This window comes from Charadrius vociferus, unplaced genomic scaffold, assembly GCF_000708025.1.
Source record: "Charadrius vociferus isolate BGI_N301 unplaced genomic scaffold, ASM70802v2 scaffold104, whole genome shotgun sequence".
NCBI lineage: Eukaryota > Metazoa > Chordata > Aves > Charadriiformes > Charadriidae > Charadrius > Charadrius vociferus.
Window position 1 is genome coordinate 5,110,885 of NW_009648255.1, and position 26,369 is coordinate 5,137,253.

The 26,369-nt window shown below is 37.2% G+C and overlaps 1 protein-coding gene across 1 annotated transcript; it reads left to right on the top strand.

Annotated features, from left to right (window-relative positions):
- Positions 1-1,482: 1,482 nt before the first annotated feature.
- SERPINI1 (serpin peptidase inhibitor, clade I (neuroserpin), member 1) lies at positions 1,483-24,754 on the top strand. The gene is made up of 8 exons (XM_009884421.1): positions 1,483-1,747; positions 3,522-3,752; positions 6,486-6,680; positions 7,572-7,776; positions 15,010-15,107; positions 21,236-21,322; positions 22,585-22,674; positions 24,457-24,754. The coding sequence occupies exons 1-8, from the start codon at positions 1,498-1,500 to the stop codon at positions 24,531-24,533; spliced, it is 1,233 nt and encodes a 410-aa protein (XP_009882723.1). The 5' UTR covers positions 1,483-1,497; the 3' UTR covers positions 24,534-24,754.
- The last annotated feature ends 1,615 nt before the right edge of the window (positions 24,755-26,369 follow it).

Below are 26,369 nucleotides of genomic sequence, written 5' to 3' on the forward strand. Positions count from 1 at the left end.
CAAGGCACGTATGTGTACCCTGTTGCTTTTTATATTTCTCAGCTATGAAATGTGAGTAGTAATGCTTAAATTATGTATCAGTGTTGTGTGAGTTAATTAGATGATCCTAGATAGTCCTTTGAAGACGAAATGCATAACATAAATGTTGTATAAAGCTTATTAAGGGTCTCTGTGTCGGGTATACAGAAACCCATGGTAACTGCAGACACAGGAGAGCTGAGAAGCGTAAGGCACTTGGGCTGGCGGCGTGCAAATTGCCTTCGGTCGAGCAACAGAATAGCACATTCACACAAATGTGTCCCATGCTGACAAACCCTGCAGACTGGCACAACAGCATGTGAACGCTGCTGGACTAAAGCTTTTAGCCTTGTGCTGCCTAACCCTCTGCTTCAAGAACCTTTGTTTTGTTATGTGTTAGAGATACAGTAAGTGGCAAAGAGATGGAACTGAAATGCAAGCTCTGTTGGCTTGGTATTTCTGACCCAAGACACTTAGCAGCAGCGGGTCAGATGCCAAGGTAGCATGAAATTTAAAGGAAAAATGGAACGATGGAGACTACTGTATGCTGTTCCAGGAGCTGGAATTTTAATATCAGTAGTGGTGTGATGAACTAAACTGGGATAGAGTGAGAACTGTTGCTTACTGAAGCAGTTTAGCAAAGCTTGGAGGATGGACTAGTCAAAAGCATTAGTGCTAACCCTTTTTTCTGTTTACTTTACTTTCTTGTTTCTCCTGTTGTATCTTTCTCACTGGTGTGTATGGTAACTTTATCCACTAAAGTTCTCTGAATAGGTGTTGTCTCTTAGCTAGCGTAACTAACCAACTTTTCACCATTATTTACTAACAAAAGGGATTTAATTTGGTAACTAAGGCATGATTTATTTTTCTTTCAAAGAATTTTTGGCTGCTTGCCATGTGTTTTGCAGCTGAGCAACAACACGGTACATTTGGTTTGTCACCTGTGTCAGCAAGCTCTCTTAGAGCGCTTGAAACAGTTTTACCAATTTGGGGCTTAGAGTGACTTAGATGAATAAGTTGCATCTTACTGGAAGGTCAAATGAAATAATTACGTATTTGTAAGTCTCCTTGGTGAAAAACTACAGAAATGCATACCAATTCCAGATCAGCATTGCTTAACAAGAACAACAGCAAAATTAAAAAGTAAAAGTAGGAAAGGCATTGCTATGTCTTTGAGGTTTAACAAAACATGGAAGCTATGTGTTGGTAAACTGTTGCTGAAAGATTTCAAAAGCATAAATTCACATAATGAACTAGGTAAATTTTTTTGAAACTGGGTCATTATTTCAGTATATCTATTAGTTTTTCCTCCAGATAACTGAATTGTACATTGAACGCCATAACTAGGGTTGGTTTTCCACACGGATTTAAGACTAAAAGCTTACTATTCCCTTTTCTCTCAAGTTGAATCTTTTATTACTTTAACAAGGTTAACTTATTTTCTCTAAAATTTCTCTGCAGATATTAGAATCTCAAGACATGTATTTCCTTGGACTGTTGTCTTTGCTTGTTTTGCAAAGCAAAGCCTTCAAGACAAATTTTCCTGATGAAACCATTGCTGAGCTTTCTGTGAATGTTTACAATCAGCTGCGAGCTGCAAGAGAAGATGAGAATATTCTTTTCTCTCCTCTGAGCATTGCAATAGCCATGGGAATGGTAGAGCTTGGAGCCCATGGAACCACTTTGAAAGAAATTCGACATTCCTTGGGTTTCGACAGCTTAAAAAATGGTAAGGCCTTTTAGTCATGTTTTACTGTGGGGCTTTTTGTCTTAAAGAAACAGATGGCAATGCCTGAACAATGATGGAAGTGGCCTGGTCATGTCCATGGGTTATTTATTAATCAGTAGGCTTCTTGGCATCCTGTTTGATGGCCTGAGCATGCTGAAGCATGCTTCAGTGGACTCTGCATAAGCTGAGAGATGCTGACGTACAACCCTGGCTTGGGCACCTGAATCTCAAGCAGTTGCACTTAGCTGTTGATCTTAGTTTGCATCTGCAAAATAAGCATGTCTTTTCCTCTAGAATTATGAGAAGAATTTTAAGAACATACTTTTTAGGGATTATAATGAAACCTGAAAGGGAAGGCAGTAGTTTTAGCAATATTGCTTATAAGAAAGTTCGAAAATCTTTGTAATTTAACTGGAAATGTCTCTTTCTTTGACACAACTTGTTTGGTTCTTGTAGGTAGAACCTGTAGGATTTTTATCCTGATTCTGTGTCGTCAGTGTTCTGTCTGCATTGCATAATGTCCCATACAGGCTAATTTAGGAAATATAATCGTGTTGGCTGTTTCAGCACGGTACACCACATGTTCCCATCAGCCTTTCTGAGAAACAGGATGCATTTCTGTAGCAGAGAACACCGCACCACACACCGTCCCGTTTGTAGTGTGGGATGAGCTACGTTATGCGTGTGGATGTAGTGCTGTGCTGTGGAATGCAAGCACACTCCGTTAGTAAAAGCAACTGTAATATGACTGCAAATGGAGGGGATGAGTGAATGGCAAAAAATTACTTTGAAGAGGCAATTTCTATGAATTTTGATGTCAAATAATTGGTTTGAAACCTGAATGAAATTTCGTTATTCATATAATGTGCTGGACTTTAAGCCTGCGGTGAAAGAGTTTTGGGGAGGAATTTCTTGAATACAGCGTTCAAGATGTGTTCGACAGTACCACTGCAGAGATGATGCCTGTCTGTGAAGACTGCAGCACATATTTAATTCTCCAGTTTGTCTCTAAAATAATTGATAAATTATCCCTTAGCTAATAATGGAAGAAGTTAGGCAGTTGATTTGAGCTGGGCCATTCACTGTTCTTGCATATGAGTGGTATTCAGTGTAAGTATTCCAATGATTTCTGCATGGAATATATCGTTGCATTCAATTGTTAAGTTGTTGTTTGTTTTGGATTTTTTTAATTGTAAATTTCAGCCTCAGGTAGATGATGCAACAGTACAAGCTTCCTATCTTAAAGCAGACTACTTTAGTCCTACTCAGGATTCCTCATGACCCAAGCAAATGATTCTGTACTACCCCACGCAGGATCCTGGGAAATTCTAGAGCTGATTTTTGCAGAGAGAAGTCTATGGGGAAGTTGTTAGCTTCAAAACTTGAAGTTCATTTTTTCTTAGAAGAATGGCTTTTAGGACGTAATGAAAATTCTGTTAAAGATTTGTGGTTGCAAAACATAAAAGTGTGACTTATCAGAATTTAATTGCTCTTTTGGTGTTAAAAGGATTACCATTGATAGCTTTGTTTGTGATGGGATCCAAATGTCTTTTTAATCACGCTAATTATAGGTAGTAGAATAAAATAAGCTCTAAATAATATGTTCTGCCTTGTAGATTGTTCTTTCAGATCTGAAGGTATGCGTAGGTTTAGAAACAAGTTTATTAAAAACCCTTTTTTTTTGTTTGCATAAAATGTCTTTGTGAATTTCTAGCAGAAAAAACGTGCTATAACTTTCTTTGCTGAAACACTTAACCTGTTTTGCTTTCCTCAGGTGAAGAGTTTACCTTCTTGAAGGACCTTTCTGATATGGCAACTACTGAAGAAAGTCATTACGTTCTGAATATTGCTAACTCTCTCTATGTACAGAATGGATTTCATATCAGTGACAAATTTCTGCAGTTGGTGAAAAAATACTTTAAAGCTGAAGTTGAGAATATAGACTTCAGCCAAAGTGCAGCTGTAGCTACCCACATCAACAAGTGGGTGGAGAATCATACAAATAGTAAGTTCACGTGATTCTTTTATATACTTCCTGCAGTAAGTGTTTGTGTTTCCAAAGTTATACAGTGTTGTTGAAATGTTGCCTTGGCTTTTATCTGTTCCATTTGAGACTAAAATATCTCCTCCCATAAAAAGAATTCTAGTATCAGCTCTTTGTGAAATTATATTTTTTGTCTTGTGCAGGCATGATCTGTCTTAAGTAATATGAGCCATTGCTAATCATATAGTAGTAGGATCTATCTGAATATTTTTCCCCTGTCTTACCATCTTAAAGTACCTGTAACATGTATTGAAGGAGAATGTTTTAACGGTTGGCATTTTAATAGTATTTTAATACTGGTTTTGGTATTAAATTACAAAAAAAAAAAAAGATAAATACTATTGCTAACTGCAGAAGAGTTGTCTACAAAGGGGTTATTGGCCTGTAAGTTAGATATGTAGAGTACCACTAGTTACCTGGGGAACTTATAGTTACAAGGTACTGAGAAATAGAATGCTAAGCAATACAAAAAATAATTGTGAACCACAATATCAGACCCTGTAATTTAATCGTTTCCAATGTGAGGAAACTAAATAGAATGTTGAGAGAGCAGTTGATTTTTAGGAAGACTGTCAACAGAATTTCACAACAAAAATTTGCAGCAGGGGAGTAAAAGCAAAAGATAATCTTTGTAAATACGCATATTGAGATCTGCATGATATAGTGCTTGCTTTGCTTGTGGAATCCCAAAGATGTGACACTTTCTGAATACAAGCAGAGTCTCTAGGTATGGGAGAGAAGTTAGTCCCCCGTTGCAGGGATCAAAGCATAATCTCATTCTGGTTCATCTGACACACTCTGGAGGTTGATATTTTAAGAGTAATTCAACAGGGATCTGACTCTAACATCAGTTGTATCACTGTAAATTTGAAGGTATCGAAATCCCCTGTAAGGAATTAACACATCACCATGTAGTTTTAGCACTTAAGAATCCATTCTGAGTATTTAGGAATCCATAATGCTTTGTGGAAATGTATGGCGCCAAAGTGGAAAAACACCTCGTATAATGCTTTTATTCCATTTTGGAAATTATCTATTTTTTCCAAGGGAAAATGGCAGCTATTATAGTCGTAATAAATTCTGCCCTTTATCTCAAGCTACAGAAATAGAGGGAATGTAAGTGGTGCAGCAGATTGCAGAGTATTTTCAGAGAAACCTGGTGTCTGAAGAAAGAGTAACATTCTCTTTCTTTTAGAAAGAACAGCAACTTCTCCTGCTTAACACCTGCCACATGTGCTGACTGAGCTCATAACCATTGCCCTGGAAGGAGCTGTGCAGAGCTAACAAAGGCAGCTGTGGGTCTCTTAGCATTAGGTTGCGATAGTAACAGTCCCTCAGCCTAGTCTCTGACCACTACATCTCATTCTCTCCTGCCTGCCAGCTCTGACGGAGGAGGCTTATTTTCTCATTAGGAAAGGGGTACAAGACAGGCAGGTTTCCAATTCCAGCATGTTAAGCATGATGGGATGCTGGGAGCAGAAAACATAACTGTCAAGGTTTCTCTGGCCAGAAAAATTCTTAACGTTACATTAGTGTATTAATAAGATCTGGCTATAAAATGTAAGGGAATATGGTGTACCAAATAGAAATGGAAAAACCGGAAGCATATTCCTTCTCAATTTTTACTTTTTTTTTTCCAACCACAGAGAGTGAGTATGGCAGTGTGGATCACATCTCATTTCTAAGAATGTTCTAGATAGAATGAAGTACAGACAGCAACCCAGAAGAAATACTATCCTATGATATGCAAATTTCACACCAGTTAGTCAGTGTCATATGCTCCAGAAAGCAAAAATAATCTGTATTTTAAACCATGGATTAAGAAGTAATAATCAGACTGAGGAATGTGTTTATTTTAACACCTTGTATTGCAATGTCAGTTAAAAATAGAAGTGAGCAAGAAAGCTATCTGAAGTAGGATGTAATTTTTCAAGAATAGTGACAAATCTGGTCAGTGCACCAAATTAAACAAAGTCAACATTATTTTGCTGAAAAGCAAGCCATTTAAGATGAGCTAAAGCAGGTAACAGACTGTTTTCTGATGATGTAAATGACTTACTGAGGAGTAGGAGCAAAGCAGCTGCCATGCTCAGCTGACATACCTCCCATGAATAGAGCAGATGCTAGATGTTTTTTCTCTTTTGCTTTTCAAGAGCTAACGTCAGTGGAACAAATGCTGTGAATTTATGTTGGGTTTTTTTTTTATGTTTAGTCCTTACTTTGAAGTCAGTAGGACGTTACTGAAACTGAATGCTTCCTTCAGAATTGGCCCAGGTGAAGTTCCAATGGGTATACTTATGCACTTCAAATTAAGCACCCATTTAAGTGCTTCTTTGGATTGGAGCCAAAGTTTGTAGAAGTTCTGACCTTAAGATGATAGTGCTGAACTCTGTTATAGCACCAGTGTAAACATTCCTATGTGACCCCTTTTCCACTTGGTTTCATTGTGGGGTATATTTAAATAGTGATCAAGACACAGTTGACTTAACATGTCCTCGATGGAAGGGTTTACGCACCTACACTGTGATTTAGGTTTACAAAACACTGGCAGTTTAATTTGAGGTTTAATGGAACATCTGAATTGGAAATTACATGTTAGCACAGCTTTTTATTTTCTTGCATTTTTCAAGCTGTCTTAAGTTTTGATTTAATGCTGAATTTGACATGCAGACTGACAGTTGGTTTTCTTCTTAGATATGATCAAAGATTTTGTGTCTTCAAGAGATTTTGGTGCTCTAACTCATTTGGCTCTCATCAACGCAATCTACTTTAAAGGCAGTTGGAAATCACAGTTCAGACCTGAAAATACAAGGACTTTTTCTTTCACTAAAGATGATGAAAGCGAAGTGCAGATTCCAATGATGTACCAGCAGGGAGAGTTTTACTACGGTGAGTTGGAGCTTTAGCAATTTAAAGCTAATAAGTCTTCCCTTAGTAGGTTTGTTGCAGTAATACTCATTTGTATTGTTGTCTGTTCTTTCACCTAGAATTTTAAACGTGGTGTTTGCCCAATGAAGAAACTCTTGATTTTGATGTCTTTTTCTAATGAGTGTGCTTGTGTATTATAACTAGATAGCAATATTTATAATGTCCTTTCTCTTGGTTACTTTTTTAGGTGCATGTTTGTTGCCACGTAGTGAATTTCAGAATGTTTATCCGTTATATCTAACCTGCTTACAATTCTTGAGCTAGTCCTGCTCACTAAAGTATTTTTCTTGTGCTGTGCTAAATATTAAAATGAATAATGTTGCTCATTAGTGTTGTAATATCTTTAGAAAGGTAAAATAGGGGTTCTTTGAACAGCAGAACTATTTTATCTTGAGCTTGAACTCCAAATGGGTTCTACAGCGTCTTGAACTCCAAGTGGGTTCTACAGCATCTAGCATTGGCAGTATTTCACTCAGTCTCATCATTGACAAATGATCTCTCCTGAATAAAACAAAACTCTGCCCATTTCCATGAAAGTCTTGGTAGCCTTAATAACTTAGACGTCTCTCTGTCTAACCAATGGAAGTTGGGTAATAGGTTCAGAGGTATGATTATCTGCGAACTGTGTGATTGCATAAGCTTGTTTGCTTTAGGAAAGCAGATGTAAGCCTCAAATCCTATGATGAAGAAACCAATATAAGTTTTATACAGAATAGAATAAAGAGGGTCATTTTTAGTTCAAGTATCTAGTAAATACTGCCTAGTATTAGCCTTCTATTTTTCCCCTGTCTCCAGTGAAGACAAAAGAAAATACTTCTAATAGCTTTTTTTGTTGTTGTTTTTCTTTTGTAGGAGAGTTCAGTGATGGCTCCAATGAAGCAGGTGGTATCTATCAAGTTCTGGAAATACCATATGAGGGAGATGAGATTAGTATGATGATCGTTCTTTCCAGACAGGAAGTTCCACTGGTCACATTGGAACCGCTGGTCAAAGCCTCATTGATTAATGAATGGGCTAATTCTGTTAAGAAGCAAAAAGTGGAAGTGTATTTACCAAGGTGAGAATGTGCTCCCATGTCAATAGAAGGGGAAAGACTGCATTCAAATTGATTGGAGTAACAGAGTAGGTAAAACTTGAACGTCTTGATCATGTCTGCAGTTATGTAGCACCCAGGTGAAGGCTGCTTTGACAAGAAAGCCCTAGGGGCACACAGTGCAGAATGATGGTTGGTTGAGCAACAGATGAGCACTGCATTTGCATGCCTTTTGTATGTAAGCTCCAGAAAGGCGAATTTCATCATCAGGAATATATCCACCCTGAATGATGTTCAGAGTATTGCAGAACTGATTATGGATAAGTTCCGTTTAGACAGGAACCATAGAAATACTGCAAGTCTGAATTAATAAAAGCTAAAAAAGTTTCATTTAGGTCCTAAATAGATTTCTATGTGCTACTAATTTTAAAAGTTCCAATGGTGTGTGTTTGTGTAGATACAAATGGTTGAGTGTTGAGAGGTAGTTCCACTCAATTTATGTCCTTTGTCTTTTTTCTTAGTTGTAAAAAGTGGTTTCTTTTTCCTTAGAGCAGCAATAGAATGACAAGACATTACTACCAGAAAGGATGAAACTTCTGTCAGTTCATTTGTAGGCATAAGTTGTGCGTGCTTAGTGGCATATTTGCTCACATATACCACTTGCTTACCTTTCCTAGAATTCTGTTTCATCTGCCTTCAAATATTTTTCATGCTTGCCCTGCGCTTGACTTAGTAACAGAGTTGTTTACTACTAAATGTCACTAATAATGTCACTAATAATGTATAGTTGGATCATGATGCCTTTCAAGTGATTCATAATGATTTCATTGAAGTGTTTAAATGACAATATGGCACAAGTTTGATGTGGATCACTTCTACTTACTCTATTTTTGTGGCACTGTGCAGTGTTTACATGGCAGCAGAAAAAAATAAACCATAGTGAATCCTTGTAATCATTAAAATAGTTCTTTGGTTTTGGGTGACTTGGAGATCTGAGTTTGTTATATTTCACATGTAAAGAGCAGGGCAAGAACCCCTGCAGTTTATCAGCTTCCTTTCTTGAAAGACCGCTTTCAAGAAGCTAACTGCAGCTGAACACAATAAAACAAAGCTAGCCAGGATAAATTAGGTTGAGATGCACTGGTGCTGTCAGCATGCCCTGATTCCAACTTGAGATGGAATTCCACTTCTCTTTAAAGCTGTTATGCTTGGAGTCAGAGTGGTGAGGGAACAGCAGCATTTTGGGGCTATTTCTCTCTGTCCTTTAGTAAAAGTTCCTTTCTTTTTTACGGAGCATTTCCTTTGAAGAAGCAGGGAAGAGCAGCAAAGAGCTGCATTGCAGGTTTTATACAAACTGAACATAGTTTACACTATTTCTTTGACTTTTTGTTTGTTTTTCTCTTGGAGCTTCAGGTCCCAGGAGCTTTAGTATTAACAGTCCACTAAGATGCAGAGGACGAACATTTCTCCTGGGCTATTTCTTCTGCAGGCTTGGGCAAAATATTGAGGATTTTTCCATTCCCATTTCACAGCCTGTTCATCAGGTGCTGAACTTGGACATCTTCCCTCAAAGAATTTCTAGAGTGGGAGATCCACAACAGAAGTCTCTCTCCATTGATTATATAGGGAATCTGTGAAATTTATCTTCCAAATTTAAGAAGCTTAGGTATCTAAAGGTAAATACATGAATGTAATTGAAAACATTAATTATGTTTGTGACTTGAATTAAGTTGAGGTAGTTTTGGGTTTTGTTTGCTTTTAACTAAAAGCAGAGACTCCAGGATTGTCTGTAAGCATGTTCACAGACATGAGTTTGAGGTTTAGGTTTTGTGTGGTCATAAAATGTCCTTATTAATTCTGTCCTCAGGTTAGTTGTTATGCCTGTCAGTCTTATCTAAGAACCTCAAAGAACTTGGTAAACAGTTGTGAATTAAGGCCATACAAAGGCAAAACAGGGTACAACCAGGTGCTGATTACTTTCAGTATTTTCAGATTCTAAACGATAACTATCATGAGCTTGAAATTCCATATAGTAATACTGCAGTTTCCTTAGAAAAATTCCAAAGATTAATTGCATGCTCCCAAAGTGCTGGATTTCCATTAGGGATTCAGAGGTGATTTACAGGATTTTACCAATGCTCTAAATAAACGCTTCGTAAATATTTTATGCTGTGACTCAGAAAGGCATGTTATGAAATGTGGCCTGCAGGCTCTGTCCACTGAGAAATTGAAAGCAGTGGAATAAAATTAAATTTTTATATCCTGAAAGATGCTATCCAATTATAAAGTGAACATTTTTTAAACTTATACATTTGTAATAGGACCTGAATAACTAGCTAAAGCAGAGTTAATCACAACTTTGCAATTTCTGTCTGCATTATCTGTGTGCAAATGAAATTGTGTATTATTCCTCTTAATAGCAAAGGAGAGATTTGTACAGAATTGTTAAATTATACTTTCTCATTTTCATTTTCGAATCATTGTTTCCAGCTTAACCCAGACTAAAGTGATCAACATTTTAATCCACTTTTTGCATAGGAGTGAAACAGACCATGAATCTAATTTACAAAGCTGTCTCTCTAACATAAATTATTTGAAGAGCATAGGAGGAAGTGTTACCTAATAATAGTGCTACAGTCTGCAGATCTCCTCTTAAGGATTATTCCAGTATGCCTGGCTCTCTATAATGACCTTCTTTCTTCTTTGTACATTTAAAATATCTTAAAAATGCCTTAGTGTTGAAATTATAAGTTATTTTAGCTTAAAGTTTTCTCTCAAAAAAAAAAACCCACCCCAAAAACAAACAACCAAAAAACCCAACCCCAAACAAAAACTCCAGACATTCTCTCTTTTTTTACATACTCTCTTCAGTCCCATTTTCAGGAGGAATAGCCCAGTGCTGATTGTTTTTAAGATGCAATCATGGAAGAGGCATAAAACTGTCCCACTGAAATGCAGTTAGCCAACTTCTGCACCCCATAGTTAGCCCTGGATAGAAGGACCTTGCCAGAGAAAAATACATAGCCTGTCTTTATTCACCTGGTCAGAACAGCTGTATTGGGGGGGTTTTGTTTGTTTTTATGTTAGTGGGGTTTTTTTTTTGTTGCTTGCTTTTTTGTTTTCAGGCTATTAAATCATGCAGGCCAGTTCTAGCACCTCAGGACAACCTAGCTGAAATTCCAACCAAAATGTTGGAACTGATATCAGCTGGCAGCTTTGTATTGTAGGCTGCTTGCTAAGTTAAAAGAGTGATTCAGAATTTTTTGCTTTCACTCATTCAGGACTTTTCATAATTTTTGAAATTACAGCATTTGGAATGAATCGTGCTAGGCTCCAGTTCACTTCTGTTGTGTAACTAGAAAGTGTACCCTAATCTTCACAAAAAAGTCAACATTTCAGAAGGCTTGCAGAGCATCATACAAGATGAAGCCATCTTTTCTTCTGTCTTTAAAGTCTGTAAAATAAAAGAAAGGTGGCCTGATATGGTATGTTAAAGTTAATGCTCTATCCAAAACCTAAAGGTTTAGATACGTAACTAAGGAAACTGTTGATTACATAAATGCATCATTTTAATCTAATGCTTGTATAAGTTTTAAATTTCATTAAAATACCATCATTCTCTGATAAACCTTCCAGAGAACTGTTTGTTAATTTCTCAATCTAATTCTGCTTCCTTGGTAGAATTCTGCTCTTCATTTCATGTGGGAGAGATCCAAAGACGGTGGAAATCAGGGGATGTATTTTTGTTCAGCTATTTGGACCGCATTTTGCATGTAGGAAGTAGAGAGACTTTACAAATGAACATTGTAAAAAATAAATATACAGCTAACTCCCATCTTCACTTCTCCTTGACTTTGGCTAACAGCTGATAGGCAGTCATTATCCCTTATGAATATCTTTCGGCTCAGTGCTTTCTAAGGAGGTCTGTAGAAGCATATATCCATGAACACATGTGTTGGTGAACCTTCTAGAACTGCTTAAGTACAGAAGTGCTCCTCTTGACTCAACAGACCAGTCTTTCTGTTCTGGTCCTATAGTGAATACCTCATCTTTTCTTCTGTGCCTGAGATTTCCTAGACTTCCCTTTGTGGTTTTTATTGCTCCCAGTTGCAGCTGTTCCATGACTTCTGATACTGAAGTACTGACAGTGATTTTCAGTAGTGTTTTTAGCATCGGAAGCGCATAAAAGATTGTGGAGAAAAATAGGAACATTTGGTTCATTATATGCCACAAATACTGCAAATAACCATGTGTCAGGGCTAGTATCATGTAGCTTGGCATTTCCATCTGGAGGTCCAGCAAATGCCTGGCTTGGAAAATGAGATTGAACATCTCTTCTGTGTTCTAGGTCATCAGCTATGATTTTGAATACCTACATCACCGTCTAAGGAACACAAAGAAATCCAAATATGATTGGAGGATAACTCATACCAAATGTTTACATCCATTTGCATTGCCTGAAATTATATTTCAAAGTGTAAAGCAGCCCTATTATTTTTCAGAAGAGGCTAGTTTTGGTGTCAGCTAAAATATTTGAAATATCATTAATAGCGTATCTGTAACTCTCACTGCTCTTCAGCAGATACTAGGGGAGAAATTTGAATAGTGGTTTAGAGTGGGGTTTTACCATATGACAAAATTAATAGGGGAGAAGGGAAGTAGTTAGTTTTATTTTCATTAAGGGATAGTGTGGTATTTATACAGCTGATGTGATATTTTTGATCTACTTTATTTGTGATAAAAAGCAGGAACTCACTTCCATAGGCTTTTCATGCAGATTTTTCTTGCTTGTGTCCTGTCCCAATGCTCTTTATTAGTTTGACATTGCTACTTAATAGCTAAATTATCTTGAAAGCTTGATACATTTAATACTAATTGTGGTGAAATAAAAGCCAAAAAAGGGAAAAATACACCACTCTGAAATTTTTATAAAATGCATTTTAATATTAATTTGCCTTTTCTGCATGTTTGCAAGGTAGGTACAGTTGGATGTGTTTTTTCAAAATGTTATAGAATAGTTTTAAAATAGAAGGAAATATTTCTGGATTTATTCAGTGTGCACAGACAGAACCTCTGTAGTGTTTAGCTCTAGTTAACGCTGGCATCAGGAATGAAGTCGTAATTCATCTTTCTTAGCGGTTTTGCTTTGGTCTCTAAAATAAATCTGGACTTGCATAACAAGTGTGTAGTGAGAGTAAAACTAGTCTCTAGTTTTGGAGCCTGTAAGCTATTGGGAAATCTGAATGAGTGAGCAACTTGCAGATTTGTCTCTTACCCTAAAGCTAAAATTGTGCAGAAGGTCTTGTGAGCTTCCTGCCTGTAGTTCTTGACCAGTGTGAGTGTCCACAGATTTCTAAGAGGAGAGTGAATGATGATTCCTCTTGAAGAAGAATGCTAACAGGACACATTTCCATTTCCTACAATCCTGTTGGCTGTTTTCAGGTCATTTCGCCTGTGTACCTACATCTCATTCATTAAGATAATTCCATCTTTTTAATTATTTATTTTTTTTTTAAATGCTGACACGCTTATTGATGCAGAATATGCCAGAACACCATAAGCTTCCTCCAGTACATAAATCTTTGCTGGTCTCTTCTGATTCTTTTGAGAACTGCCAGAACAATAAAGTCACAGGAATCAGTTCTTGTGTTTTTATTCCAGGAGTATCCTGGAATTCATCTGGACTTGTGGTGCCACCAGGGATTTATCAATCCTGAACTATCTCCAGATCTTATTTTAATATGCGTAAGATTCTTCTCTGGGTAATGACTAATATCTATTCCATCATAGATTTTTGGCTTCTTATGGCATTTCTATGTTCATTATGAATGTAGATTGCATATTGGATTTTTCTGTGTAAATGTTGTAAGTGAGGAAGATGCCCTTGACTCTCCTCCAGCTGTCCTTTGGTACCCAGATTATCTTTTTTCAAGTTGCCAAGGCTTGTATGTGCCGAGGCGTCATACATCTCAGCTCTTGGTCAGCTGTTCTCTGCTCAGAGTTCTGGCCTATACATTCTTCTGAAAAGAACGCGTTCCTCCATGTAGTTGAGGAAGTTTAGTCCTGAAAAAGAATTATTACAAGAAGTTGCATAGAAGCACGTTTTATTTTATTTTTGGTTCTAGCACAGGTAAGACCCTTCACTATGGTTTGTGGTGTAATTGCAGACTTGTTTCTGACTGAATGGCTTGCTGGAGAAACTAACAGCACCTTACGGGCTACGTATTTTGTGTTGTACAGTTATAACCAGTCACTGTCTGCATAATTTAGATCCCTAATAATTTGTTTAGTCACTCTACAGAGAACCCATAAGTCACCCATAACAAACATTTATTATTAGTCTCTTGTGTTTGTCTGTAGACTTCTAGTATTTTCTTGTTGGGACTGCCATTCTTATTATTATTCTGACGTATTTCTTTGTTTCTCCAGCTGTCCAGGTTGTTTCTGGCCATACATAAAGGACTTGCATCTTTTTTGTCTTACTGACACCAGGCATAAATTTCATAATGTTTGAGAAGAAGTCTTTCGAAATGGAACAAGCTTTTGCCCAAACCCTTGCCCTCAGGATAAATCTCAGTTTGTCCTTCCAGCATAGTAACATAGGGTAGAACACGGCTTACAAGCTAACCCTGAAATCCTGCCAGGTTATACTCACATCTGCATTTGCGCTAACAACTATTTGTTTTCCCTGTTCTTTACTCACAATCAAAACCCAATTAAAACTTTGCCACCAGAGTAATTAGAAGCTGAGTCAGAAATGCTTTATATTCATGTTCATAACTGCTGGTCTTTGCTTATACTATCTAAATAAAAATGGAGTATCTTTCTCACTTTGAGACTCCTTCTTTGCCTGTGAAATTTCTGCTGTCCTTTACCTTACTTAATATTCTATTCTAGTATGTGTACAATTAAATTCAGTTTTTATTGTAAACCTTTTGTATAAAAAGTAAGCATTTACATTAGCAGCTGCATAATTTTGCAGTGAGGTTTTTATGGTCAGGGACTATACATAGCATTAGCATATTTTTGATTGCTTCTGCATTAGGAAAAAAAAATCCAGCTGTGAGAGTAAACTAATTTGTTTGTAAGCATTTGTGTAGAAGGTGCCGCTATGCTATACTATTGGTGCCGAATCTTCTACTTTACATTATTTACGTTGGTGTTGCAGTTGTCATTACCTAGAAATTTTAACCTTCTAATAACAGTAAGTGCTGCTTACATTCTGGGCTTTTTGTAATTTTCTATTACCTTCTCCAGGTTCACAGTAGAACAGGAAATTGATATGAAAGATGTCTGGAGAGGTCTGGGAATTACAGAGCTGTTCAGCAGTAGTGCTGACCTCACTGCGATGTCTGGTAAGAGGCTCTTGTGTTGTCTCTCAAGGTATATGAGAAAGTACTAAAACCACCTAAAGGTAACTGACAGGATCGTCAAAGTGGTTTTATGGAAAAAAACCCCAACCTGCTAGCAAGTTTTTGATCCTTTGGGATTTTTGCATAATGTAAGAGTGTGTGCTCACTGTAGGAGTTGGCACAGGGGAGAAATCCACCAGGGTTTCTGTGTGAGGTGGGGGATTTTTGACCTGGGAAAGTTCACTTTGAGTATTTCAGAATTGGATCTCATTAGAAACGTAGAGAAAGTATAATACTATGCAAGTGGCAGATCCACATTAGAGCAGTATATGGCTTCAGTGCCTTTATGGCAAATGGATTCACGCATCAAGGGAGTTGTCATCTTTTATCTCCAAAGGCTATTTGTTCACAGCATTAAGAGCATTAAGCTGTTGTACAATTAGTCATCTCCCCAGATAACTGCTGTACAGAAGCAGCACAGGAAAGAAAGAGTTCTGAGATAAAAGCGATTTAGTCACATATGCTGCTTGCCTATTTCAATACATTGTCAACAGTTTATTTTCAGAAGTTAAAATACGCAATACGTTTAGAATTTCAGGTGGAAATTAGATATTTCTGCTTTTAATACCTCCTGAAAGGTATTGAGGTGGCACAAGATGGAAGTTGAGTCATCTTTGCCTGAGCAGTTGTTTCATTTTTGTGTAACAAAAGGAGCCACGCAGCAGTGTATTTAGCATGGTCTGTCTAGACCTGAATTTTGGCAAACCCGGTTGTTCTCTGTCTAGAAGCATGCACCAGTGTAAGATTGCTATCATTGCTGTTGTAATTTATGCTTGTATACTGTGCCCTGTATTTTTTTTTCTCTGTGGGTTACTGCCTAATCAGCCAGATCAATCCTTAACTGATGGGAAATACCTGTTCTTAAATCTCTGTCTCTGGAAGCAATCACATCTGCGTGGCTTATTCAAAATAGCAGTAATGAAGGCAAATCTTCCTCTAAAATTTACAGCAGAAACGTTTGCGATTTTCATATCCTTTTCACTTTTGCTGAGTTTGAAATGCCGTTTATAGTGTATTGTATAGCTTATTCCACTGTTGTGCCGCTTTCACTTTTCCACTGAAATTGTGGGAAAAGCTAGTGTTGGCTTATGTGAAAAAGAATTTGAATAAATGAAAAGTCCTTTAAAAATACCAATTTTTGGAAGAAAAACACCTCCAATTTCTCTACTACCCCAAAGAAAATTAAGCTTTCCAATAAGTTCTGGTCTATATATAGAAAAGTATTTACTTGAGGAAAAGTATGAAGCAGAATGGAAAATACACAGGGGGAGACTGAACCACAAAGGCAGCGTTTGGCTTTTATTTAATTTAATGTAAAGTTCACCTATATATCGGAGACTAATTCTGTAGTCGAGAGGTTAGCAGAAAGATTGGAATATGCTTGTGTTTTAATCCATGTGACTAATGACTTGGTTAAAGTTTTATATTTTTGACAATTGTACTGTACAAAATCAAAATACCATGTTTTGCATGGCCGAGTTAACTCCTCTGCCATTTAAAGATTATCTTGTTTATTAAGTAATATAGAGCAGTGTGTAGAGAGAATTCATTGGTTTTATGGTAACATTTTTGCTTTTCGCTTGAAAGAGTATGTGCGACCAGGTGATGAAAAGGTCATTCATAAATTAAGAATAAGAAAATGTTTTTAATCTCTTTAATAAAAACCCACCTATTGATGCTATGAAGATGAAATTTTAAGTAATTAAAATACACAATATGTTTCCTACTTCTAATTTTTACAATGTAAAATAGAAAGGGAGAAGGAAGGGGGAAAAAATCATCAAGAAAACTGTTGAAAGCTTGCTTTTGCATATACCCGAATGCACGTCAGGTAACAGGGAAGTTGAAGCTGGAAGCTTGCATGCATGTCGGTGTCAGCCCTCTGGAAAATTTGGCACTTCATGAAACCTTAAATGCAGATATTTGAACAAAATGTTTGTCTGGACACTTAATTTAGGAATATACAAATCATGAAGGAAAACATAAGGAGGTTTTTGAGAAATTTTGTTGCGTTTAAAAATACTCTCCTCCCCCTCTCCTGTTGCTCTTGCCTTTGGATTATTGTCAAGGAAAGCCTTCTGCAATTTCAACAACGGCCCTAATCTTGTAATCAGATCCAGGCACAGATTGTTGAGTTGAGTGAAATTCTATGTGGGCTTAGTGGGTATAAATCAAATTGCAGGATTACAGACTTATTTTTCAATATTTAGAATTTTTTGCCTTTTGCACTCAATCTGAAAAATGGAAATGGATGAGTCAGCTTTACCTTCTAGGATGTCTGGATTATGGGCAACCAAAGAGAAAGTATTAATCCAGATGCACATTTTAAATGTTACTGTCTTGCAGAAATTAAGTTCTTTGTCAATTAACACAGGTGAGTCGGAGGACATTCCTATTTGGCTGTCTAATTGGATGTATTCTGAGTCTCGCTTTCAGCAAAAGACTTTGACAGGTTTTACTTGCACCTGTGATTCCATCAGGAGTTCAAAATAATCTTGAAACAACTTCTGGTATTTGGGATTTTATAATGTACACCGCACGTAAACTTGCTACTTGAGGATTTTGACACCACTTAGGATTTACCCTTGAACTAATTTCAATACGAAAATTCTCCTTCCCTTTCAAATGATTATAATATTTCTTACTGTTGTATAACGCCTTAAAATGGCAACTGCTTTTAACGTCAAGGTGTCCTGCATTTCAGTAAGCAGTGAAGTAATCTTAACAACTAACTTTCACAATATAAAGTACTTAGATGAGCACCAGTCCAGTAAATAGTTCTGCAAAGTCTTGACTGAGGTAGGTATAATTTTTCTGTGACAACCTAAGCTAGAAAAGCCAATAAACCTGCATGTTTTTTTAAAATGAGACTTGCAGAGCAACCAGTTGGCAGCTATGAGTAGGAGTTTGCAAGCATATGGAGTGTAATGACAAATGAAATGTGATGCTAACGGAGTCGTGTACATTAGAAGTAAGTCTCAGATTACTCCCACACATTAATGGGTATCTAGGCTAGGGTCCTGCAGAAAGCTTCAACTTTGATACCACATCTCCTTGGGACTTTTCTAAGATGCTAACAATCAAATCATGTTGGTTCTTATGAAAATCCAGATTCAAAGAAGCTACTAGAGAAAAATGACATGATAGCAGATACTCAGGTAAGCCCCACCTTATCTACAGTAAAAGCCATAAAGGAAAGATGTATAATAATGACAAGATGTATATGATATTGAAGTATTGCCGTCAGTGATTTGATAATCAAAAACTAGAGCAAAGAGAAGAATGTCTGAATACTTGATGGCATTATGATGCTTCCATATGAAAATAGATTAATTCACTTCAGAGAGAGATGAATGAGAGGGATGTGATTGGCAATATGAAGAAAAGAGTCTAGAGAAAGTAAATTGGGATGTGGAATTGCTCTTTTCACTATCCAAGGACAAAGATATCCAATTAAGTGAAAGGAAACAAATTGAAACCAAAGAGAAAGTACTTCTCTTGTGGAAAACGCAACCACAGAGATCTTCTGGGTATTCTTTGAGTTCATGAGATTGGTAGGATTTGAAAAAAAAAAAAAAAAGGCTTCAGAGCAACCAGAACTATCTGCACTACATTGAGTAAAGGCATTTTATATATTCTCAGGGTTAGAAACTTGGTTCAGGGCATAAGGCACATGCTGGGTGAGAGGATCTTTGTAAGTTGTGCTGTAGTTTCATCTGTAAGGCTTCTTCTATCTTGTTCTGAAATAACAGTAATGCTACAGCTGGAGCAGTGTGCTAGACTGATTGGACATACTGGTCCCATCTGCAGTGGCATTTCTTCTATTCCTGTCAACTTAACAAAATATTGTTGGGTTTTTTTTAATTCTCAGTTCCTGAATACATTTACAAGTAGGCCTACTATTACACCTGATGGTGAATGTTAAAGTTTACGCTGTCTATAAGCTCATCAAACGGGAGACCAGTCTTCTAAGGTGCCAAGTGCTCTGACCAGAAATATACCACGGAGTACCATAAGCAGCACCACACTATATGAAATAAAGCATTCAGGATAAAAATACAGAGTATTGCCGTGAATGTTACAGGTCACAGGAGTCAGCTTAAATGCTGTAATAAAAAAAAAAAAAATAAAAAAAAAAAAGGTGATCAAAATACGTGATGCTAAGTGGGCATTTCTTTGTCTCTTATTAAACATAAAAATTTATTTGCGTTTAAGGAACTCCAAACCAGTGTTTTTGTTTAAAGGTTGCAAAATTATTGTTTTCTTTTGGTATGTGTTGTATAGCTCAAATTCTTAATAGAGCTTTGCAATGGTCACAAGCAAGGATAGCAAAATACAGCAGCCTGGAAGGTAGAATTTGCAGAAGCGACCAATAAACTTACCAAGGATCCTGTTAACTGACATGTTTACAAAGGCAGCATACACACATAATGTGAGACAGGAACAACAGGAATTGCTGATGTCACCCTTTTTGCCTTAGGTATCTATCCATTGTCACCTGTGTAAATGTTCTTCCACATCCAGTCTCTGTTCTAAAACATTTTTTGAAAACTTGAGTCTTAATGGGTCCATAATAGCATGGAAGCCTTAGGGGATGACTGTTTAACACTTGATTGCAGTATTTAGTTAGCTTGTGATTTATTTTTTGCAGGTAATGCTTGAGGCTTAAAGGTGACATTAGTGTTGGAATGCGACCACATTGTGTTTTCAGGTGGCCTTTCTGTTAACAGTTCAGGAGACAAAAGCTGTGAGAATTGTGCTTAGTGTTCAAGATAAGTAGATGCTGCATGTCCCGTGTTTTAAAGTAACACGGTGGAAACTATCCTAGCTTTATCCTAGCTTTCAAGGTGGCATTATGGAAGGCTTGGAACTGAAGCCTAGAAGTAGTACAATATTTAGCAGTCTAGTATGTTTTACTACACACAATCCCAAAGGGAATGATTTGGGGCTTTTGTTAATGAGATTTAAGTTAAGCAGCTGAACTAGGAGGTTTTCTTCAGTTCTGAGTGTATGTAGCAGTAATGAGATCTGCTGGGGACAGACATTTTAAACTGCTGTCTCTTGTGGTTTTGGCTTGCATTAGGTTTAGAACTAGTGCCTATTGTGAGAACCAAAATAAATGGGTAACAATTCCATGAGTAGTCTCAAGCTTTCCCTCCTTAGCCAGCCTTCAGCTAGAGTTTTGGTGTTGGAACATGTTTTGTGAAGGATCAGAAATGCAAGATGGTATAGCTGTCTCACTGGGGCGGTTAGAGTAGGTTTTCATGGTTGTGCATCTCTCTGTTGAGAAAGCTTTTATTCCTTTCTTAACTGCCAGTTGTGCTCTGTCATTACTGTGGATCTTATACGGGTACATTAAATGTATATCTAATTCTTGTTACGTCTGTCTGATGAAAGTTACTCAAACAGATTAAATGGTGTTGCGTGTCTTGCTTCCTGCAAGGTGCTGGGTATTCCAATAGGTCTGATCATTTAGTCACAGAAGACAAGTAATGAAACATCCACTGACTTAAGCAGGATTAGGTTTTGACTGAAATTAGAATAGTGACAAAGAAGGATGGAAAACAAGACTGAGAAAACCTAGTTCCATGGTGGTTTTTGCAATAAATATTTCTCTTCAGCTTCTTTTAAATATAATGAGAAGAAGAAAGAAAATACCTAGTTTTCTTGGAGGAAGTTTGTATTGGACCTAATGCAGAAATAAAATTCTTTATTTATAAGCATTTGCCATATAATCTCATAATCCTTTTTCCCAATGGTTGCATTTAAAATCTTGTGTTCAAGGATCGTCTTTTATTCTGTCTGGTGTACTGGTGCTCTAGGCAGTGCCAAACTGTTTTAATACCCATAATGTAGGAGAGTACTACAAATTTAAGCAAGGTAAACGGTGCCAGTAAAGGTATTCTCAAGAGGCATTTTAATGCAACTCCTATGCACAAGCTCTTATCCTTCCCTACTTGGTATAGAAGGTGGACAATAGTGTTGGGGTTTTTGGCAGTGGTTTGGGTTTTTTTAAAATACTTCAATCTTACTGTTGAGCCACTTGAAATATGTTTCCTTTTCCTCTCCAGATAACAAAGAACTTTACCTTGCAAAGGCATTTCACAAGGCAATTCTAGAAGTTAATGAGGAAGGATCAGAAGCTGCTGCTGCCTCAGGTACCTGACTGAAAAGCAGAACTAAAAACAAACGTCTGGTTATTCAGTGTTAATTAATTTTTTTAAAACTGACTTGCTGTACAGACAGGAAAGCTAAATAGCACGTAGCCTGAAGACACAGCATAGCAAGCATACTGCTTTTCAGAAGAGAATTCTGGAAATGAAAAATGTTAGCATGTTTAACGTGGTATGTTTCACAAAGAATTTTGAGCATCCCGTGGAAAACCTCTTCTTCCTTATTTTGCTTCTGATTGTCAGGAGGGTGCAGACTGCAATTTATACTTTATAGAACTTAAGCATTTGTAATTTTTGATCTGCTAATTGAGACAGTCAGAAGCATTTGGTCCAGAATAGTTAGAAAGAGCTGAGAATTGTTGCAATTGCATTTTAATAAGCTTGTATACAGACATTGGGAAGTGCTAAATGCAAAAACATAGCTGGCCAGGATTAATGCTAGGAGGCATGGGGATTGGTTTACTTTGTTATCACATGCTTTTCCTGGAAACAGGTTATGTTTGTTGCCAATATCTATCATTTCTAACTGCCTCTACTTGTACTAGTCTTTGAGGAAAGGAAGAATGACTTCCCTGGTCATGGATATCAGTAACTGGGTTGAATTGTAACGTTAATACAGACAGACATTACTGGCATGCATGTGTCTTTATTAACAGTGCAGTGAGCATGTAAAAGTAAACTAAACACTGGGAAATGTTAATAATGTCCTGGAGAAACCCATGCACCTCCAAATAAAAATAACAAAGAGCCAAATTCTGATTGATTCTCAGTTAATTTTACTTTCAGCCTCTGCATTATTCAAAGACTCAAGCTAAAAGCTGCAAGATCAGCCCATTTAGTTGTTGCATATTCCGTAGTTATTAAGGGTTACCTTTTACTATCAACTGCAGGCTTGAAGCTGTTTAAAACAGGTCAGCAGTGCTGTCTGGTGTAATGCATTTTCTTTCTGCAAGTGAGCGGGAGTCATAACTCCTCTTAAGTTTCTGGATTTTATAATTTATAAGCTACTCGCTCAGCCTGGGAAATTGTGCCACTCTCCCTTGTTAATCGTTCTTAAAGCATAAATAGGCATGCGATTATTCTGTAGGTCTCTTTCAGTTAGATTTTTCATGCTCTTTCTTGGTGACGCTTAGTTCTGTGAATGTGGAACTTCAGTGTCTGCTCGTGAGCTTCACAAGTATCTCTCATGAAGAGCAGCAGAACGTGCAGTGATATTTAACAAGATGCCTGTGTTCTTTTTCCTTTAGGAATGATTGCCATTAGCAGAATGGCAGTGCTGTATCCCCAAGTTATAGTTGATCATCCCTTTTTCTTTTTGGTCAGAAACAGAAGAACAGGTGAGAATATTACAAACTCCTTGACATTTTTCACAGTACGTCTGAAGTATATGAAAGAAAATTATCTATTTTGATCAATGAACTGGCTTTGTATTACGAATTTTCCTTAATTTGTCTTAAAATACCTAATATAGAAAGACTGACCTTTTCAATGTCCCCTTAATGTTTCTCCAAGCAAGACACCAAAATCTGACATAATCCTGAAAAATATTCACAATTATGTGATTACAAACCCCAGGGAAGAAAAATTCACCATTTTTCTTCAAAGAACACAGTGTTACGGCCCTGAATATCCATAATCATTGCATTCCGTAAGAGCTTGGCTGTAGTAAGACCAGTGAGATATGTTCCCAGTACCAAACGATTTGCATAATGGACAGGTATTACAGCTATGAATAATTCGGTTATGCTCTTGAAGTGTTCTCTGTCAGGCAAGGGATGAGAACAGCACTCACTAGCAAAATGGACAATAACTAAGGAATTCCTTACTTTTGTATTTGTAATTTGTCTTAATGATGTGGATGTGACTGGGTGACAAAACATTACTGTGCACACACAGACTATCATTTAGGTCTCTGTGGTGTGGTATGTCACGTGTTCTGCAAGCAAACTCTGATAGGTTCAGTTTGATGGTTTTTTTCTGTATTTGAGATCCCCATCATAGGTATCAACATTCATTAAACGTTTAGATTGCAGTAGTGCTTACGGTCTAGCTTAGGTAGGGTCACTTGTGTGCGAGGCATGATACAAACTCTTTTTTTTGACCAAAACTAAGTTGAGTATCCTTGCTCTCGTAAACATATAATTAGGCAAAAATGTATCTGGGGGAGGGTATCGCACCTTTTCCCTACCCGGTATACAAAAATCTCCCCAAAAAGAAAAGTTTGAATCAGAACAGAGTAGAGCTTGGTGGCCTTGGGGCAGTTCTTAATGTTGCGCAGGCCTTGTTGCATGTAGAAAGAGGAATTGCCAACAACTATAGTTAAATCCTGAAAGCTCGTTACTAATCTAGAAATCTAAGGTTAGAAACCTTTTTAAAAAAATCTGTGATGGTTACCCTTCTTCTCAAGAATACCCTAAGTGCTCACGATTGATTATTGTGTTTAAAAGGGTTAGATAGAAATGTAGAAAATGGGAAATATGTAAATAGTGATTAAATAGCATAGGGGAGCAGTATTCATATAGAGAATTCCTTGTGTTCCTCTAATGTGGAGTAAGTCTGTGAACTCAATCTATCTATTAGTAATCATTAACTGATTGGTGTGGAGCTTCTGGGGCTCACTTTTAATTCGATGAGGAACGTTGTCCAGCAGCTCAGGCGGGTGAGGGTCGGAAGTGATCGTAAAGGTTACTCTGATGAGGTGTTCACGCTCCAGTTAAGGTTACCTGCCACCTTGGGAGCCCCCCAGCCTAGAAACCAGTACTGTGTCATAACCGCTTGACATCAGAGGTGGTACTTCATGGGCCTTCACCAGAAGCATTGAAATGAAAGTGAACCTTGGTGTTGATTTCTGGTGGGTTTTCAATCGAGCCTTCAGAGTAAGCAGAGGGGCACTGAAATGCAGAGAATTTATTTCACTGGTGTTCTCTACGCTATCAGTTCTGACTGCGAAGAGGTCCTCTTCTCTAGGGCTGTTGATCCATTGTCTTTCATGGCTACCAAGTTCTAAAATTTGTGCACCACGTGCTCTAGAACTTACTATTCCTCATCTTATAACTCCAACTTTTCCTTTTGGTTGTGACATCTTTCATTCCCTTCCGTCTTTCCCGTTTTTTCCACAGGTACTGTGTTATTCATGGGAAGGGTAATGCATCCCGAAGCATTGAATACAAGTGGTCATGATTTTGAAGAGCTTTAACTGCCACCACCTACCAAAAGGAGGAGATAAGCACATGAAGTTTGAAATTAATATATTTAAGGTTTGCTGTGTTTTCCCCCGAGATATTGTTTAAAATGCTTTCAGATCTAACTGTGTGCAAGTCAGTTTCCAGAGGAAAGCTTACAGTATTAAAGTACTGGTTCCGTTTCTGTCATTGTGATTGCCGTGTCCTTAAAATAAAATTGTGTACATGTCAACAACTGTTTCTTGTTCCAGTGAATTGTAAAGCAAAAAACTGCAAATCCATTGTTTGTAATTTTTTTACAGTCCAAAGACTGACTTGATCAATGAGACAGGAGTGGAATGTGTGCAGCTCTGAATAATGCAAATGGCAAACCTTGATGATAATTTATAGAGTTGAAGAACTACATCTGGAAAATGTGATCGTTTCCTGTTCCTGTAAAAGTAGTAAACAGACTGCGATATGCTGTCTCATCAAAGTTAATGGAACAAATTAAGCCTAGTGGATTTTATTCTATAAAATAACTGTGGTACACTTTGTGTGAACTCTCCCACATGTGATTCTAAAATGTTGCTTTTATGAATGCAGCTGCATGTGACTCTGCAATTCACCTTCCATGACTGTTGATGCCAATAAAATTTGATCGCATGAATATTTGAGACTAGTCAGTGTAGAATAGCTATGTATGTGACTGAAGTAAAATAGTTGAATAGTCATGTCATGTGTGTGGACATATTTTTCTATCCCAAAGTGGTTGTTCTACTTAACCTAAGCTCTGCAGTATCTCACTTCAAGGATCTAGAATGTAAAAAAAGTAAAAAAACAAAACAAAACAAAAAAAACAACAAAAAAAACCCCAACACCCTTAATTTTCAGTTTCTAAAAATGTTCTATTCATAAATGTCTATACGAACAACATAATCCTTTCTATTCCCTAACTTTTTATTGAGAATAAAGTGACAGAGAGGAGAATGACACAAACCACAAGTAAACATTAGCAGGGCAGTTAGTTGCTGTTTCCCTTTACAAGAGGAGGAGAAGTACCAGTTGTCACCAGAGAGGCATATTATTGTTTCTTCCCTCATTGTGCAAAAGATAAGAAGAGCAGAAATTTTTAAAAAGGTAAGAGGGAATAGGAGAAAAGAAGGGAGGAGCTGCTTTGAAACAGATCATAAATACCAACTTTTGGGTAATAAGTGGTTTTCTTCTCAGTCAATAGGAGGTTTGTCTTTAGAATTCTATGGGAACAAATGCATATTGGCTGAATTTAGTTTCAGTTACAGGCTTCTCTGGCATACATTCACTTCTAAACAGCATAGATATTGCTCACAAAGTTATTCATGTGTGGAGAACTTCCAAAATTTGACACATTGTTCATTTTTTTTATACTGCTGGTGCAAATCATGCAGGTCAAACTGCAAAGTGATGGATGCTCTCCTTGGAGGCTGGTTATGCTCCCTTGGAGAAAGGGCAGTTGAACACATTTCTTGCCCTGCCTCCTTGAATTGTTTAGTTCTGTTGCACAGAAGAAAAATGGAGCTCTTTAGTGTATTTTTGTTGCTTATTACCCTTAGTATATTATAGTCTGGACTTGGTGAGACAATTTTTTTATTCAAATTTAGACAAAAATTGTAATTTTAGTTCTTTATAGCTGAAAATGTTATGCTTGGGAGGGAAAAAAGGGAGTGCTTCTAAGAAGGAGCAGAGGCTAATTTTACCCAGATAGAGAACTAGTCTCACTGCAGGTAAAACCAGCTCCTTTGACATGGGGTTACACAAGAGCTGGTTCTTCATCTTTAAATGATTCTATGAACATCGCCTAATGTCTGTAAAAGTGATGCATATGCTAAAGA

Coding starts and splice junctions, on each gene's coding strand:
- SERPINI1 (XM_009884421.1), top strand. CDS start 1,498: ATGTATTTCCTTGGACTGTTGTCTTTGCTTGTTTTGCAAAGCAAAGCC. Junction 7,777..15,009: donor GTGGAAGTGTATTTACCAAG/GTGAGAATGTGC, acceptor TACCTTCTCCAG/GTTCACAGTAGAACAGGAAA. Junction 22,675..24,456: donor GGTCAGAAACAGAAGAACAG/GTGAGAATATTA, acceptor TTTTTTCCACAG/GTACTGTGTTATTCATGGGA.